At 38.1% G+C, this 19,241-nt stretch overlaps 1 protein-coding gene across 1 annotated transcript in view; it reads right to left on the reverse strand.

Annotated features, from left to right (window-relative positions):
* The window catches only part of LOC121349448 (cytochrome c oxidase assembly protein COX16 homolog, mitochondrial), a 45,998-nt gene that overhangs the window by 26,153 nt on the left and 604 nt on the right, over window positions 1–19,241 (reverse strand). Inside the window, exon 2 of the mRNA XM_041459888.1 lies at window positions 7,445–7,522. Within this exon, the coding sequence (XP_041315822.1) occupies window positions 7,445–7,522 (78 nt within the window). The remainder of the gene's footprint in view (window positions 1–7,444; window positions 7,523–19,241) is intronic.

A 19,241-nucleotide genomic window follows, 5' to 3' on the forward strand; every position in this document is an offset into this window, starting at 1 on the left:
TTAGACTTGAGACCCAGGCCAACCTGACCTGCTTAAGGAAAAGAAAAAGAAGAAAACAATAGTCACCAACATCAATTCCTTGCCATGCTGCGCTTATGTAATCAGCTTGTTGAAACCAATTAAACACACAAAGATGTAGTTATAAATAAATAAATGCTAAAATGCTAGATGAGAAGACTTGATTATTCTGCCAAGTTCAGTGACAGATGCTAAAATGATTCCACATTCCTTGGCTGACAGTTTTAGAAAGGATACCTTTCCCATCCAAAATATTCCACCAAACACCAAATGAAAATATTCTGATTTTGTTCGCACTTAATCAAGCAGGATGTTTTAAAGACAAACTATGGAATCAGATTCTCCAGAATACAGGAATGCCTCAGGCACAAACAACAGTAAATAAGAGTTCCTCTACCTTCAAGACATCTGATAGTTTGCCAATGAAGCTCCAGCAAAAGAGTATCTAGGGCAGGCTTCATCTCACCAAATTTTATTCATCTATACTTTTGACTTGAAGCATAAAGTCTCTACTTAGGCTCTTCCTCCGGTCAGCTGTACAAGGGCATTCCTTGAGAAACTAAGTCCCACTTGAAGATATATACAAAACCATAAATTGTCTGCACCTTGAAGTTAGATAGAGGTTTACGTCACCTGTTGTTCACTGTTCACTGTTATTCACAAATAAAATATAACCACACTCATTCACTAAGGAAGGTAATTGTCTCACTGCAATGGGATAATAATAAAATTTCAAGTTAAATCTCTATTTTTCAATCCATCAAAAGAGGACAACATATTTCTTAAATATCTACTTTAAAACTGAATGAAACCCATGTTGTGGCATTTTCTCTCAAACTTTTCTGACTACCTGGATAGCAATTTCAAACTAGGCATTTCACTTAAGGCAATGGAAAAATGAGCAAGATGAAACCCTGACATAGTGCACAGCACCACAAACATACATTCAGATTTAGCTGAGCAGGTGCTGAAATTTCACTTCCTTATCTTTAATAATACAAAGAACCCATTTAGAGTCTTTTGAGTATTAACAGTGGTAATTTAAATTGACCTTAGTATTGGTAGGGGGTGTTTGCACACCAGGAAGCCTAGAGGACGAGTCTTAATCCATCTAAATCCATTTGGAATAAAATAAAGCAAAAAGACTGCAGAACACATAAGGCATGGGACAATCCAGTAGCAGTCAAGTCCACTAATTGTTATTAGAACACTGTGGACTTTGCCAGTCCAGTCCAATCACAGTGGCTTGTCCTATCCACGTTACTCCTTGAAATGGTGAAGTCCATTAAGTTTTGGTCAGACTGAGGATCTTGGGGAACACCACAGTGTAACAGGACTTCAAACACGGATGCTTATGCACTAAGAATTGCAGTAAGTATATCTTGCAGTTTTCAGTCAATAGAAAAGTTTGTGGAAGAAAATTAAAAACACATTTTTTCAGCTTGCTACCTATTTCAGTTAAATTCTTAGCATCTTTGGTAGTTTTTCAAATAGAGCAAATACTGGGTTTTAACACAGAAGCAGGTCCTCAAATAAGATAAACAAGTCAGTTTGCAGTAAACCAGACTCATCTAGTAGCTTACAGTATGTGTTGTGATGGAGACCATCCACTGACATTCCACAAATCTAAGTAAAAATAAATAATATGATTTGTGTAATTTTAAACACTATAGACACATTCAGTGATTTTGTTTTAGAATTTTCACCTTATATGAAACATATTATTTAAAGGAAAAAATGATGCAACATATAGAAACACAACATTATTCATAAACCATACTAACATTACACCAAACATTGAAATTACATTTTATTCTCTAATGTTTATTTTTTTTGAAACAAACAAACTAAAGAAACAAACCAAACTTTTCCTGGGGCACAGAAATCCTGTCCAGATGGACTTTATAGGCAAGTAAAATGGAAGCAATAATCAACAGTTTCTACTGCACTACTCCAGGACATGCCCATATGTGCAACTCCCACAGACATACCTGAGGCAGTTTACATAAGGACAGCAATAGGAATGTGCCAGCCAGCAACAAGGCACAGCCTTGTCCAGTCACTTGCAGATGTATTCCCTTTTTGGGTGGATGCTGAACCTCATTTAAACACTGTGCTGCTGCATTTGCAACCATTGGACTCAACAGTGTGAAACTCATTGCAGTACATGTGTGAACAGAGCAATGTTTTGACAGCAACACAAAAGCAGTCCAATAGGCAGATACCACCTCTTAACTATACACTTATAACAACGAGAAAATGCTGGACTGATTTCCTACACTTTCCTGAGGCAAATGTCTGATGTGTTCTTGCTTGACAAAATCTCATGGAAACCTGTCAGCTCTCTGCTCCTGTTTCTTCCTAGTTATTTTACACTGACCGAGAACACTTGAAGTAATGGATCTCACCTGAGGAAAATTTTTAATACTCATATGAATTTAAATAATTCCTTATATTTGAATTAATTAACTTTCCTATTTCCTGTGTAAAGTGGAGCAGCATTAATTACCTATATTCTACAGACTAAGTGAGATAGGCAGAGAGGAGCTCTGTGGTGCAGGAGGCAGCTAAAAGAGAAGCTGAACAAGATGGATATAAAATTTCCAGTGAGAGCAGTGGGTGTTATTTAAATCACATGCTGCTGAGGGTCTCCTGACGCCACTCATGAGATTAAAGACACAATGTTAAAGAACAGCACTAGGGACCAACTAGCAATATTCTAAGTAATTCTGAGTATAACCAACCAGACAACATGCTTCCACCACTATCAAGCCCCACTATGAGACCTGCTGTAAACCAGAAAAGTCAGACTGCCACAAATGATCATATTAACTTTCTTTTCTCTTTCATTTTTCAAAGGACAGCAAGGTTTCCAGAATAATCTTCTACACACATGTGCTCTTTTTCTCAATTCAAGTCCAGGATTGTAAAATGAAAGTCGAGATCCTCACAGTTACATAGTATCTTGGACTAGTACCTTAAGACAGAGCAAATATACAATAAATGAAGATTCACAATGGCAACAATAACACTCTAGAGGTGTCAATAAGCCATACCTCATGGGTAGCTACATGCCAGTCAACTGGTCAAAAACACTAGCTAAGAAATGTTAAAGGCAATCTCCAGTCTGCATAAAGCAGGCTTTACACTCCTAGTGCGCTTACTGAGTATGCTTCCATGCACCACCACCATTCTTTTCATGCCCTTTCTGGGTTTACAGGCTCATTGTTTATAGAGAATGGTGAAAGAACAGGTCACGAACCTTCATTTTCATCTGGATTTTAACTCCTGGAACACAAAATGCAACAGTCATACACATTTAAATGCACAACAACCAGTATGAGGGGAAAACTCCTAGAGGAGAAATTGAAATTCTCTTATTTTGACTCTTTACTGCCTCCACTTTCTACCTCACTAAGACAGAAAACATGAGTATTATTTCTTAGCATTCTACTTTTGGGGTGCACTCACTTTGCACAGAACAAAAGAAAAGTGAACAGGATCTTCATAGCTTGTAAAGAGATAAGTATGCGACACTATTGTACATAACCCACAGCAGGAAACATTTGCAGACTTCAAAGACTAATTGATGTTTTGTTTCCTAACAAAATGGCATAGAGATTCCAGCTTTCTTAGATGTGCTTCTGCTACACATTACCCTGGAGGAGCTCATTCAGTCCTATCCTATCCCAAAAGTCTGAAAACCTGCCTTGCAATGATACTTCTTCGACAGAGTCAATTTAGAGCTTAAAAACTCTCTTACTCTAAATGATTTGCTCATGGGAGGAAAGCATAATTCCAGGTAGTTAATATATCACTTCCCTTCAATTCTCTACAGTAGCTATTAGCCAGCAGTACAGACCACACCCCATGTTCCAAGATTCTTATATCCAAAACTAAATCTGAATCAGCAAGTCTATACAACACCTGGAATGACAACAATGGGTGCACAGTATATAAAAATAATTTATTGATATGTAGTTGAAAAAATGTTTTCTGTATATTTAATAGAAATTACATTTTCAGTAAAAAAATATAAATTAAATAAACATTTCCAATTACATACACAGGAAGAAAGACAATGAAAGAGCCCAGTCTTCCATTTATGAATTAAGGCATCTGGAACAATGCTCGTACAAACCTACTAATTTCTTCTCTGTTAATTCCACATGGTTTTCCCATAAGCATACCTCGTTTTCTGTAACCAATTTTGATTTGCATAAATTCTTCCCAGAAAGTGAACAATTACCTAACCTAATGATTTCTCCATTAATGGACATTTTGGCAACAACAGATAATGGAGAAATCCTCAATTAGTTTCAGGAGAATTCTGAGTAGCATAAACAAGCATTACATCAGTAAGAGCCTCAGTAAGCTTCCTTTAAATGCAGGGCATTCATTGTGCTGAGGGAATATGACTGATCTAGGTATTCTGAGAAGATAAAAGTGTAGCCAAAATGGTTTTTTGCTTTTGCAAGAGATGGCCATATCTGAGGTCCTGATACTCAAAGATGAACTAAATGGATGAACTATCTGCTCTTTAGATACTAATAGGCCCTCTTCAGCTGCAGCTCTAGGCTCTGTCTCTCTACCTTCTGCATTGACTGAGCTGCAGTCCAAGATCCTAAAACACAGCCCAAATGAACAAGAGGACACAACTCCTTTTGCAGCCCCTTCTCAGCCCCACTCCACCTACTGTAGCTGTGGGCTCTGTCTCCCTCCCAACCTAATGCTACCCCAGCCCAATGCACCACAACCAAATCATACTCCCTCAAAAGTCCAAACCACCATCTTCTCTTGAATTTTAATACCTTTATCAGGGAATGTTCTTCAAAAATCAGTCTGTCATCAGTGACATAGTCTTTATTACTAATGCAGCTTTTTTCATTAAGGCACAAGAACCCAAAGTGGAAGCTAGCCCCTCAGTCACTGAAACACAGACTACACAGCAGCAGTTCCACTGCAGTGCTGCCTTTGAATATCACCCTTGACTGAGAAGTTGCTTACTAATGTGATTTCCCTCGAAGCACAGTGTGAAGTTAAGAGTGAGGAAAAGGAAAAAGGAAAAGAATGGGTACTTTTCAAGGCAAAGGATCATAGTTTAGCATCTGAAATGCATTAGAGATTGACCACAAAAGGATTATTTAAGTTTTGTCTTTTTAGCAGTTGAATTAGCAAGAAAACATTCAGGAATCATGCTTACAGAAGGTGACATACTGGAGTTTGCGCATCCTTAAAAAATAATCAAAAAAGACAGGCACTTGGGTGTTATGAATCCTAGCCTGCTTTAGGATTTGTGCAACCTCCATTTTTTGAGCAGTAAAATGTAAATAATAATCCTACCTTTTCTGGCAGTAGGACTATGAAGCTTAATTCATTTAAATTCTCTGAAAGTCTTCTGAGCTCCTTGTATTGAAACTATTATTTAATTACATATTTTTATTATTCTGAAGGAGAAGCTGTAACAAAACAAAATCTTATTTCTTTTATTGCTTATTGCATTTTTGCATCCAACCCCACAATAAGAGCACTAGTCCATCTGTCCCTGTTCTGATAAGGATTTACAATACCACAACTCTGTTACAAGAGAAAAGCATCAGGATTTTAACAGCACTTTTAAATTACTCATATTAACGTTCTTTTCCTGAGTTCCACGTACATTTTAAACTCGATTTTTTTTATCCATTAAAATACATTCAAGTCTCACTGGCTGTCTTATTTAGTGAATTAGAGTGGCTTTCAGCTCTGTTTTTATGGACATAGAAGCACAAATGAATGAAACACATTGCTTTGATTTGTCCGTCTACAAACAAGCCCAAAATTGGTGTTGCTAGTTCTGAGCCAATACTGCACTGTTCTTTACTTCAATGTCATCTACTTCTGAATAAAACTGCATGGATAAGAAAAAGAAAACACAAAAGTGATGCTGCAGACTTAAGTAATACTGGCTAGAGCCTAAACCAGAAGTCCTCTTTTAGCTTTTCAGAGTTTAAGAACTCCAGGTTGAAATAGCTTCCACTCAGAGCTTTCATGTACTACTGACAAACTCAGTAATGCTTCCCTTGATTATAAATGCTGGGAGAAAGAGTCATGTAGTCCTGAATTAGCACAACTATTAACAGTGTTTTTCCCTGAGTTGCTATCACAGTGCAGATCATGGGGGTCAAATGCAATACACTGAGTATGAATCTGACCCACAAACTAAAAGAAACACAACAGGCAAATTCTTGCTCCATTGTGATCCCCCATCTGGTTGGAGAAAAACTTAAAAGGTTCCAATTGGTCCTAAAAGGCTAGAAATTATAGAAAAAAAGCACTCTTCTCTAGTGCTAGAAGACAGCACTAGAGAAAAGGTTTGTAAGATTACTCTCCCTGATCTACAGGTTCTGTCATACTCAGTTCTGAGCAGGAGTGGGCTACAGGCTGCATGGAAGGTCATAACAAGGTATGCAACACAGAGAACCATGAGGAATAACTAAAGTCATTTCACATGGTCCACAAGTGTCTAAGACAAAACAAAGGATTTTTTCCTCCTGACTCTCAACAGCTGAGGATCTCAAATTCACCACAGTTGAAAGCCACAGTATCCAGAGTCCTGCACAACTTTTTTTTCTTCTATAAAATTGCATAGAGTCTTTAAAACAGCTTTGTGCAACCTGCAACCTGCAGAGGCTCTGAGAAACCAGAGAGACCAGAAAGACCCTCTGCATTGCAATAGCAAACCTGCATATTACCAAACCAAGGAAAGCAAGCCAATATAACTTTCTGCTAAACTGACACACTCCTTTCAGATCATTTCATATGCAATTTTGAACTTTGAGGGATAATTAGCACTAGTAAACATGCTTTTTCCCTCAGAAAGAAGGTTTCAGGCTCATTTTAAAAAAGGCTTCTTATATACAGGATATTCTGACACAATGGGTAGAGACTAGCTCCTGTTTCCTTCACAAGGCTTAAAGAACAGGATGTAGCACATTGTCAAAGGTACCTGCTTGTCTCAGTCAATGCACAGCCAAGCCCTGGAAACCATCTAACATTATATGCTCAATGCCAAGGATTGTTTGAAAACCGAACCCTTTAAAATATCAGTTTTCTTAGTCTAAATTGGATACAGTACCCTCATAATAACCTCCTTCTGACACACTGCACTTCCTTCTCAGGATTCAGAATTGCCACTTAGAATCAACCAAATGAACAAAACGTTTCTATTATTTATGTTGATTTTTTCACGGATGGCAAAGGATTCATCATCATCACCCTTTATCATCACCTGCTCTGCCTACTGCCTGTGAGAGACCCAGCTGTAGCTCAGGGCCAAGCAGTGAAAGGCAACTCCCCTACACCAAGTTTGCTTGTCCTATCAATTCTTTAGAAAGCAGCATGTTGGCATAAGGAAATGAAAAGCAAAGAAAATAAATTAAACTACCTTGCCATGTAGTTCGTGAACATCGTATCTTATCTGAGCAAATTCACGGAGTCCAAAAGATCCTCCAATGAGATAGAGCTGAAAACAGAATGAAAACAGATGTGTTAGGACTACTACAGAAAAGAACGCTTTGCACACCTACAAAAAATACTGTGCATACTGACCCAATTCATGTACCAAGAGACTATACTATTTTTCCAACAGAAACACCAGGAGCTGAAGAAAATAATACTTTAGAAAATAAGTATGGGTGCCTTCTTCCACTCTCTGAGCCTGGATTTCACACATTTCCTCCTTCTTACAAAGACAGCTGCTACATGACTCAGACTTCCCAGGGACTTCCTCTCCTCTTACCCCTTCTTTTCCCTCCCCATGTGGTTTCCTGACATAATGGCAGCAAAGGAACCTTTACCTCACTGCCACAGGTTTTATCCTCATAAATTTTCAAACTCTATGGAGAAGTAGCAGTGCCACGCTGACTTACTGTGATGTCTGTGGGTAACAGATCTAATTAAGCTTCTGAACAGACCATGACTGTAGCTATAGTTCAATAACATATTATCACCCAGGCTAAGAAATCACATCCAGCACACCTATCCTTTTATTACTCCTTAGTTATCCTGCAATTTCCTCCATGCCTATGAAGCTTAAGAATAATAAAGGGAGAAAGGGAAGGACTTCATATCCACACAAGAAATCATTATATTATTCTTTCTTATGAGAGAGTGCTATCACAAAACTGTGTATGTATTTTTACCATTAGAAATGGATAGACCATCCAAAGATGAAGTATTGTTTAAAAAGAGCCTTGAAAATTAGCTTAGAAATCTAGCTACTTTGTGTAAGAGTCAGGTCCCTTGCTACTGCTCTGACCTCACAGTGTCTGCTGTTCTCTGTTAAAGCAGATGCATAGGAGGCCAAAAGGCTTCACATCTAGAGACACACATCTAAGCAAGTTGGAAGGATGAGGAAGTTCTAAGGACCTGAGTCAAGGTAGGAAAAAAATCCAAACAAAACCCACCACCACTACCCTCTTTCATCATGCAACTTTGCTGTTACAGTCCTTCATTACAGGCTGTAGCTGAACTGCTGTTTTCTACGCACTGCTGGCTGAATTCTTACTACATATTAGGTTTGCAGCAATGGCCAGTGTCCAAGAATTGTTGTAATTATGCTGTGCAGGTTAGTCACCATGCATGTTCATTCTGGAAAGTGGAAGTTCATGTCACTGTGGCCACAAAGAATTAGAAATTGGAAACAAAAACCTACCTTCTACGCTTAGTCATTCTCAAAGTTGCAGGACTGCATTACTTCCCACCAAGCAGGTAAAATTACTCAGAACCACATGAACACTCTCTCCACGCACACACTTCAACACTGCTAAGGTACAGACTGGTACCCCAGAACTGATGGACTCTAACCAAAGAAGAAGAAACTCTTCATCAACAGCCAGGAGTTAAAGGCTCCAGAGCCTCTTTCTGGCCCTTTCAAAAAGCCTAAAAATCCAGCTGATAATAAAAACAGACACAAATTTTGCAATATGAACACCCAGTTGCTAGGCCACTAGACCACTAGTGTCAGAAAGCCAATCAGAAAATCGTCATATGGTATCAAGTCCAGCAACTAGAAATATGAATGACCAAAAACTGGATGGCATCATACTTGTTCCATAAATGTTTCAAGGGATTAATGATCTGGCAGATATTGAATCATCAAAATACTCAGTAGGACAAAAAAAAAAAAAAAAAAAAAAAAAAGAAAGGTCTTCCTTGTGTCAGTATTTTGGTAAGAAAAAAATAACAGAAAGCAGGAAATAAAGTGTTCCAAATGGTTAAAAAGAACTTGGACATTATTCAAGATTTATTCAATCAAATCAGAAGATTTGTCAGATGAAGATATGGTAGCACATAATGCTAAAAATCTCAAGGATCAGACTGTAATTGAATTTTAACATGGTTGATGTCTCAGCATAAATTTTCATTAGCTGATCTTCTTTAATTCCTAACAAGTATTATGTTAATTTACAGCCACTGTGTTAATAAACTTTAAGTCCTAATAAACACAAATCTGAAATGCTATAGACAAGTTTATGGCTATTACAAACCAGAGCTCATTGCCTTTTTTTCGTATTAGCATGTGTCAAAGAATGTCTACGGCAAGGCAAAAGCAACTGCACTAGAAATGGTTCAGTTATTAAACCAGGCAGAAAGCAGCAATCACATATGACATCAATTAAAAATTAATCTGCTCAAAAATAAACGTGCATGGAATATATCCTGTTATGAGATGCAATATGAACAATTGGAAGACTTTGGCTTACAAAGCCATGCTGTAAACTAAAGAGGAAGTATTACATTCTTTAGTTTGAAAACTCTGTAATGTACACTGCAACTACGAAAAATCAACTTTTTGCAAGGTTGTTGTATGAAGTAAGTCACATGCTACTCACTTTGCCTCATCACATCCTGTCGCTTGTTTGACAGCAACCATCCACGACACAGTGCATTTTATATTTGCAGCTACACACAGTAGAGAAGTTGATGCACACACCTCTCACTTCCTGTTTTGGAATTCAGGTTTTGGCCTGACACTGCAGTTTTACTCACAACACCTTGGTACTACTAAGAGGAAAAAACCCACTTGGTTTGTGATGTACCTTCGCTCTTCATACAGCAGAAGCAGCGTACCAAGTTGGCACATTTAGCTTATCAGGCATTACCAGTACGGTTGCCTTTACATTTCCAGTACTGCAACGGCTGATTTATCTTACCATGAAACATCAGTTAAGCACCATCAGAGACAAAGCACATTGATGCTGTAAGAAAGTACAAATGCTGCTGAAATATTACACAGCGTAAGGCTGGAAGGTTAGGACTAAGATTAAATAGTTTTGCAAAGTACAGGATACACACAAAGAATCTAAATAATATGTTTACAAGCCCACTTGACCAATGTTCTAAAGAACCAAAGAAGATGTCTGACTTTACTGCAAAAGCAGATCAGAATCAGTCATATTCAGCACTTATTTAATCAACCAACAGCATATCAATATAGTCAGCTGACAGCCCTGAGCATGAATTGCATTCATCTACACAAGCCAGAGCAGCTATGGACAGCTATTCAGTCAATTATCTTTTTGAAAACTGTGTTCAAAAGCCAATAAAAGAAGGTATAAATGAATTTATGCAACTGTAATACTATTAAAGGTAGCAAAGGACTCAGTGACTGACAATGCATGGAGTAAAACTATGAGTCTTGGCTTTAACTGTTTCCTTTCTCTTCTGGTGCACTGTGAGGGAAGATGCCCTCACTACCTTAATTTCAGCTGGCTGTATTTACACACAACAGTGAACCAGTGAGAATCACCAGTCAAAATAATTAGAAGCAGGATAAGACTCCAAATTTCCAGCACCATTATTGTTGGCTTTGCATATTCTGTATGTCTCACATACTTTTCTAATTGCCCAAACTGTGAAACAAAGATAATCCCTACATTCTTTGCAAAACACTCTTCAGTTAAAAAAGCACTAACAATGTACAAATTTGCCCAATGTAACCCAAAAGCAACAGTGAAATCCAGTATGTTCCATCCACTAGTCCGGGCATAAAAAGACAGTAGAAGCTATTCAGGATGCAATATAAATATAAGTTATGTTGGCACCATTCTAATGAAGTCAGGATCAAGTTCACTCTCCTGTTAACTGAAGAGAGAAAAGTAATATCACATATAATAAAAATTAATTTTTTTTCATTACAATTTTAAAATCATACAGATACTTAATGTACATTATAAAATATCAAGGCACTGGCATCTGAAGGATACTTAAGCTGCAAAGTCCATAAATACCTGCATTCTTCTATTGTGAGGGAACTATTCATTTTACTTGCTTCACAATGCAGAGAAAAAAAAACATTACGTAGTGAACATCATCTGTCTCGTTACTTGAATGCTCTCAGCAGACTGATGAAATGATAGTAACATCTCATTTTTTCCTTTACACCTCAAGTTTAACTTAGGGAGGCAAAGGTCATTAACCATTACTAGTTAGCCAGCATTTAACACCAAAGCAAACCGCTTAATAGCACTGCTAGCACAGCCCCCATGAAAGATCCCACACTGGATTATTCCTTTATGTTTCAGTGAGTACACAAAAAACTCCCTACAATGTTGTAATGCAATTATGCATGCATGGAAGACTTGCATGTTCCAAAACAAAATGAAAGATAGGATGTGACATAAGAGCACCATCTGTCACATACACTCAGCAACCTCAATAAACATTTTATGCAAAAAAATGACATAAAATTCTCTTTAATAACATTCTTTTAAAAATTCTATTTGTTCATGTCTCCATTGGAAAGCATGTTATGCAATCAGTTATAGATGGTACCAGATCCCCTGAACTACATCTTAGGATGGGAAATACTTGTACTTGTCACCAACTACAGTGGGTGGTCATTGAGGGCTCATAACAGCAGAACTTAGGACTTACAACAGATCCCTTTTTTAGTTTCCTGCATAATCTAAAGTAACCAACTTCACTTCACCGGGTTAACAAAACAGTAAGAAACTGCTTCTCTGGCAGTACCAGCAAAATGCCATGTTATAGGCATCCCTGTTGTTAGAGAAAGCCATTCCTACTACAGTATCAGTCATGAAAGACAATTACAAAGTCATAAATCCCTAAATTAACCAAATCACCACGTTTAGTGCTGCCAACACAAACCATGCGGTGCTAGAAAATGTTATTATACAAAGAAGGAACATGGTAATTTTCTAACCTCTTCTTTAAGACTGCTGCTACAGAACCCTCCAGCTATTCATCAGGAGCTTCAAAACTAGAGCAGTAGTGAATTAATTTAGTTTAGTTTGCAGTGATCACAGCAAAGAGAGTTTTGGGGGTTCCTTTTTAAAGAACTGTCAGATGTGCAGTGCAAGACTGGTGAAAGATGGCAATTTGGCAGTCCAGAAGACTGAAGTCTCTTTTCTTTTGCCCAAATAAAGTAGCAGGGCAAATTGCCAATCCCAGAAAAGACCAGGCAAGTCATCTTAACCTGAAGCGCCCCCCTCTGCCAGCTCTAACTCTCGAAAGTTTATTTCCCACAGCCATTCCTGCACATAAACTGCAGAAAAGAGAGAAAAACAGTGCAGCATCTTCTCAGAAACTTACTAAATCCTCTCCTCACCCTCAGTGGAAGAAAAAGAGGATCTACCTTTACTTCTTGCCTACAAAAAATGGAAATAACTAAGTTCACACCAGAGGTCTCCTTTGAGGGAAAGCAGAAACCAAACCCATGCACCATCAGGAGTTATTTCATTCAAAGGTCCATCAAGGAAGCAAATGCTCTGACTTAATGCATGTGCTAGAATCTCACACTGTAGAAAGGCTGAACTGCACTCAAAAAGGGGTGAAATACAGCAGTAGATGACCATGCTGGCATTCAGGACACAGCTGCTGGTACAAACTGGAGCCAATTGTTACTGAATGATAAAGCAGAGTGTAGTTTGCACAGCGTGTAGAACATGTGCAGAATATTAAACTTGGCCCAAGGTATCAGGTTAATTGGCTCAGTAAGAAAATGTTCAAAGCCATGATTTTAAAGATTGCAAATATGAATGGCTACAGGCCAGAGAACAAAAAAAAAAAAAAAAATCCTGTCCATAACCTTTCAATCTTACTATTCAATGTCTTACAAGAAAACAAAACTTTTGTTATGCTGTTATTCTTATTTTATTATTCACAATTTTGTGTGAAATGTCCAACTCATAATAGGTTTTAAACCAAAGAAAATGCATGTAATAGAAACCAACCTAAGAATAATACAGATGAGATAGAAACCCGTACGTTCCTCAATGTGAACATGAGCAAAAAAGGGCATTTTCAGCCACAGCATTGTCATTTTGCATTACACACACTGCTTGGGCTGGTCAGACAGCAAAGGAATTTCACTCTGCAGCTGCAGATGTTTGAAATCCAAGTCTGTCCTGGTAGTTGAGCTGCAGTTTCTGAACACCTCCTTCATTTTCTCCATAAGCTTCTAAAAAACAAAATTGAAATTCCTTATTAAAATTATCATTTCCACAACTCACAAGTTCAAATGTAGCCAAGGAAAACTACAATAAGAAAGTGTTTACATCTTGTGGCAAGCTGCTATTCTTGTGATGTGTTAGGCCCTGATCAAAACTGCAATAAACTGAAACCTACATGAAAGAACATAAAAAGAAACCACTGTAAGTATTATTTCCCTATTGCTAATCCTGGGCAAGAAATTAAGATTAAACATTCTGTAGAATAAACGTGAATCTTACACTTTTACCATCGCAATCCTTTGAAGAAGTGGGAGACCTGGGGCAGGACTAAACACACTTGCCTGTGAAAACAGGCCAGTCTGGACTTCTGTTCTGAGGCTCAACAGAGAACCTCAGGTGCCCCAAGTGCCAGATTAGTCCATTCTAACAGCATTAAACTATGCAAATGCACCCTTTATGCTTTGAAATGAAACAGAAGTTTTAAGACCTAACAGTCAACTGAAAGATGGAAATCAGCTAATTCAGACTGCAAAAACTGGACTTCACAGAAGCCCATGCAGCCTGAACACTCTGACTTCCACAGGAGCACTAACAGCTCCAGGGCTGGTTTTGTCTGGAACAGCTCCACACTGTGGATTCAAAGACACACAGATGAACAGGAGATGCAAAGCAGAAGCACAGCTGAAGTCAGACACGTCTCATCATAGGCCTGGAGACCCAACATGTATAATACCAGTCACTGAAGCATAAAACCAACACTCTGCTACTCACTGATTGAGAGCAACAACTTTTAAATTCTAAAATCAGTTTTGTATTTATTGCTCCTCTAGGCTGCAAATGTAATACCTGTGACTTTTACAGGCAATCACAATTTATCTACAAATACTAGAAGTCAGAATTATCTTCTCATGGATGAATGATAATTCCTTTTCATCTCTCACAAATCTATTAACATTTAAATCAACTGTTCCGCATATGTTAAAATTCATTGTGAAGTTACATGAAGTAATAGATATTAATAAAAGTCCTGCAACTCAGTATTATGAATTGTTCAATGCAATAATGTAAAAGATATTAGCAATAACACTGACATATCTACAAGTGAAAAATACTGATTGCAGTAATCCTTCTTTAAACAATATGAGAAGATAATGTAATGGACACTGACATCAACAGGAAGATCTCTGAATCATCATTACTCCCAAGAAAAATTGTCCGTATTTCCAGTGTTCATATCACCTTTTTGCAGGCAGATCCTCCAGAATCTGGGGGGAAAAGTGTGCCTTGTATTTAGCACACTCCAGGCCTCCAAACTGAGCAGTTTTTTATTAAATTAACCTTAATTCTTAATTAAATTAAGAAATGTTGAATTTTAAGAAATCTATGAAAATTTAACCCATTAACCCTGCAAACTTTCACTTTAAGTAACTCACAGAACAGCAAAATATAATTTCATATATCTGCAAAACATTTCTGGGCATCAGTCCTTGCTCCCAGATGACCGTGACTTGACAGCAGTGAACAAAACTAATCATGTAATTTCACATCCTGATATCTGGAAAAGTTGTTTTGCTTTTGTTTGTCAAAACAACTGGCTCATGAACAAGAGCCTGAGATGCCACTGACCTTCTCTAATAGTGCCTAGAAGCACTGACCACATTGCTGCAGCATTGTTAGGGACTTGATCTAACCTGACCTTTTTCCTAGTCCTGTACGTGATATGCATTCTTGGCATCCCTTGACAAAGTGTTTATGGAAGGAAACTTGCACTGTCCAAGGCAGCAGCGTAGATGTAGTACAGTCTGTACCAATAATCACTAGTGGAAAGAGATTTTAGAATCATATTCATTCATAGTAAAATCTTTCACTGCTCCAAGCTGCCTGTACCTCCTGCTTTGGCAATACTAGACACGACATGTAAAACACCAAAGACAAGATCCACAAGGAGAAGCAAAGTACTTGTAAAAGCAGTCATTACAGGATGAGGGGGAAAACCCCACAAAACCCCAGGAAAAGGAAGTCAAAATCTACAGCAATAGGTATGGAGAATGTTGTAACATAGTGCAAATCTGAAAATCTGCATTACTATACACACAGTGTGATATACTTATTTTAGGTGTGCAATAAAAATCATCAAATGAACCATAGACTATATTTTCCTTCTGCTAGAATGTCACTTCAGATACTCAGAACATAATTTTTTCCCTTGTAACATACTGACAGAACTGGAACTGCATCTATACATTCATTTTGCAACTTGGAGAGTTTGAAAAATCCTTGCCTAGAATCAGGTGGAGACACAACCACAAAGGCAAGTCTTGGGAAGTGCTGTGAGCATATGAAAGAATAGGGGGGGTTTTAACACGTGTTTTACATTTGTCACTACTTTGCAATTTTGAAATCCAGACTTGTTTCCTTAATGATACAGAGCCATCATTTAAACCTGTTGGAAAAAAATTAACTTCCAGCAGACTTCAAATATTCCAAATGTACCAGAGAGGTGACCTTACATGTTGAGTGTCCCATAAGGAAGGTGTGATGCTGGATGCACCAGCAGGAAGCCAAGGAGCCTTGCTCTCTCAGGATCTTACAGAAGCATCACTGCAGCAATATGACATTGACAGACACATCCCTTTTGCTCAGGTGGAGTTGATTGTGGAATATAAAGCAGCAGAAACTGAAGCTCTCCTTTTATAACAGAGCCATGAATGCTGAAGACTTGTAAGTTAAACTTTATGTGATTAGGAAAGAGTTCCTGTAATCAAAATAGCAAACAGAGATGTCATTATAGGTGACAAAGATGTTTAAGTTACCACAGAGGTGGCACAGCCCTCTACTGCAACAGCAAATTTCAGATACACCTGTAAGGCTGCTGGAGCTCATCCCAACATCTACACAGATGGTACCACCTTCAGAAATGCTTTGGGATTACTCACTTGATCACATTCAAGCTGCTGAGACATTCCATACCAGGTTACATCACTGTCTCCAGCATGCTTACTGTTCATGCCACACAGAGATACTATATCTGCAAATTTTATAAAGTTACAGAAAAATTCACAAAGCAATGTCTCCTGCAAGTTCGAGTCCTAGCCCCTACAGTTTTGTTGTTGCTCACAAAGAAACACTTTTTTCAGCTACTGAGAAAGTACCACTGAAAACTGTGATTTACACATCTTACTCTGAAAACTAGTGTCAGTATGAAGTTTAAAGACTAACCATGAAAATTCCTACTCCACTGAAATATTCTAGCAGCCCCAAGACCAAATGAACAAATAAAAAACTATCAGGATAACTTACACTAAAAAGTAAGAAATCTTATACAGATATGTTTTGGGGGGTGGATGATGAGACACCCATTTTCTTTGAATTAGGATTTCTTTGACCTTGGAGCCTTAGCGATTTTGAAACAGAGATTTTTTATTCAAATCAAAAAAGCAAACATGGTACTGATGAAAAGTTCAGCAGTACTGAAGAATAGTCCTGCATCAGTCTAGAGAGAAGAAAATTATGTACAGAATGTAATAATCTAACAGAAACCTTTGGTTTCAGTATTATTAACAAATTCAGCAGAATTGAAAGGATTGCAAAAGCGTGCTCCTGATTCTTTGCCTAGATTCACTGTCATTTTTGCTGTAATTGATCTTTTAGCACAATTCTGTTCAGCTTAAGAGGTGCCTTCAGAGCTCCATAGACAGCTGGGTAACTGACAATTGCATGAATTTTCCTTTTCCTTACTCCCCGGGAAGCCTTTGGGCAGCAAGTCAGAAACACTCTGAAGTATTCACAAGGAAGAATAATTTTAAGGCAGGGAGACATGAAACCCTGGAAAGCAATATAATAGAATATTTCTCTATACAATATTGTGTCTGGAGGAAAGAGCTCTGTCGCAACAGGAACAGAATGAAATCAGGCAGTACAAAGTCAAAGAAACCAGTCTCAAAAATTCCTGCTATGACCTATGGAAAACCTTGCAAAAACACTGGGGATGGCCAAAAGTACAACCACAGGCCTGGCCTGGGATGCTGGTCCTGGCCCCAGTGCCGAAGCAGAACTGAGACAATCTATGCCATTGCTGCCAGCTGGTTGTTCAAGCTCACCTTAAAACCCCTAGTTACATATCAGAGTGCTCTTTGCCAAAAAACACCAGTATTTTCCTAACACACCATCATCTCTCTTGGGGGTACTTTCCCAAGTGATGAAAGGCAACCACTACTCTCAGTGTACAAATGTACAGAACTTTGCAGACTTGTCTAAAATAAACTAAGCCAATTCCTTCAAGCATTCCTTAAAGGTAGAATGTCAGCTTAACCTTTTATGTTGCTTTCCTCTAGACTTTACAGTTCGTCTTCATCACCTCCACACGGCACCGTGGCAGAATGGCACCACAGAGCTAAAAAGTAACTCCAGCTGAGGACTGAGTACACAGGAAGAATCCTGTTTCATGTTTTTCACTCTGCTTTTGACAAGTTCCTCCATCTTGTAATGACACTTCTGTTTTTTCACAATAATACAGCCCACATTATGTCTGCAGGACCTACCTTACCTCCAAAGATACCTTTTAATTTGGCAAGCATGTGGTAACTACATTTTATAGTATCTTTTAAATCCTTTTGAGAACTAAAAAGATAAGAAACATATCTTTGCCCTATTTCTCTGAAATGAAATTCTTACAGGGAAGATAATGTAGAAAGTTTTATCAAAATCAGAATCTTGTGTATCAGCTGAATCTCCTCACCTACTACTAGTTAATCTGATACACTAATTATTAAAAAGCAGTGGTGATTTTTTTCCTCCACTAGGTCACCATCTCTAAGTATCTATAATTTAATCACATAGTATTTTCCCCAGGCCTTCCACAGAGTTAAAATTGCACCAGAGAATACTAAACTGCCTGATCTTCCCCAATTCTGGAAGTAGCAAGCCTCAAATAATTACATAACCGAAAGCACCATAAGCTAAAACTATATCCAACCTTTAACATCTAAGCAAGGTGTTGTTAAACTGAAGAATATAGTCAGAGCACTCATACATGAAAAATCCAAAACCAAAACAAATTTGGTCTAAGCATGAAAGCAGCACAGTTCTGGACAGCCTCTCAGGTACACAAGCATGCAAGCAGGATACCTGACGAGCTGTAACACTGTGCATCACCACTTCAGGAAAGGTGCTGTAGGCAGAGCTTGTGTGCAACAGCATGGAATAGAGCTGCTGATGCAAATGATTTCATGTAGTTGTGGTATTATCACACTGTTTTGTTGGTCTGCTTGGCTTAACTGTTTCCATTTCTTACAAATGCCTTCATCAATATTTCTGGAAAAGATACTTCATCAGTAACCTTTACTATAGAACATCAGAACTATAGAATATCTCTTTAAAATAATGGCCTTAAACTTTTTTAACTCTAACAAGTGTCAATGTCCTTCTTTGATCCACTCCATTTTCCAAGGCATGCTGCTGAATATTTGAGGAAGATGGCACTGATTTCTCTAGTAGCTTTATAAAATTGGAATTATCCTTTGCCTTATTCTTTATCCACCTTGAAGTCTGTTTACTTTTTCCAAACCAACTGTATAGATGGATAAGGAGACATGAACTGCACAAAGAAACCACACTGGCCTTGGTGCTGCTGTTGTCTTCCTTCCCGAGTTTTCATCCATAAGTGCCTCTGCATTTTTTCATTTTCCCCCTAACGAACACAGGTGCTTAGGACAGAGAAGTGCAACCTAATGTGCACTATCTATAGAGGTAGTGTGTGTAAGAGAG

This window comes from Pyrgilauda ruficollis, unplaced genomic scaffold, assembly GCF_017590135.1.
Source record: "Pyrgilauda ruficollis isolate IOZ18807 unplaced genomic scaffold, ASM1759013v1 scaffold14, whole genome shotgun sequence".
Lineage (NCBI taxonomy): Eukaryota > Metazoa > Chordata > Aves > Passeriformes > Passeridae > Pyrgilauda > Pyrgilauda ruficollis.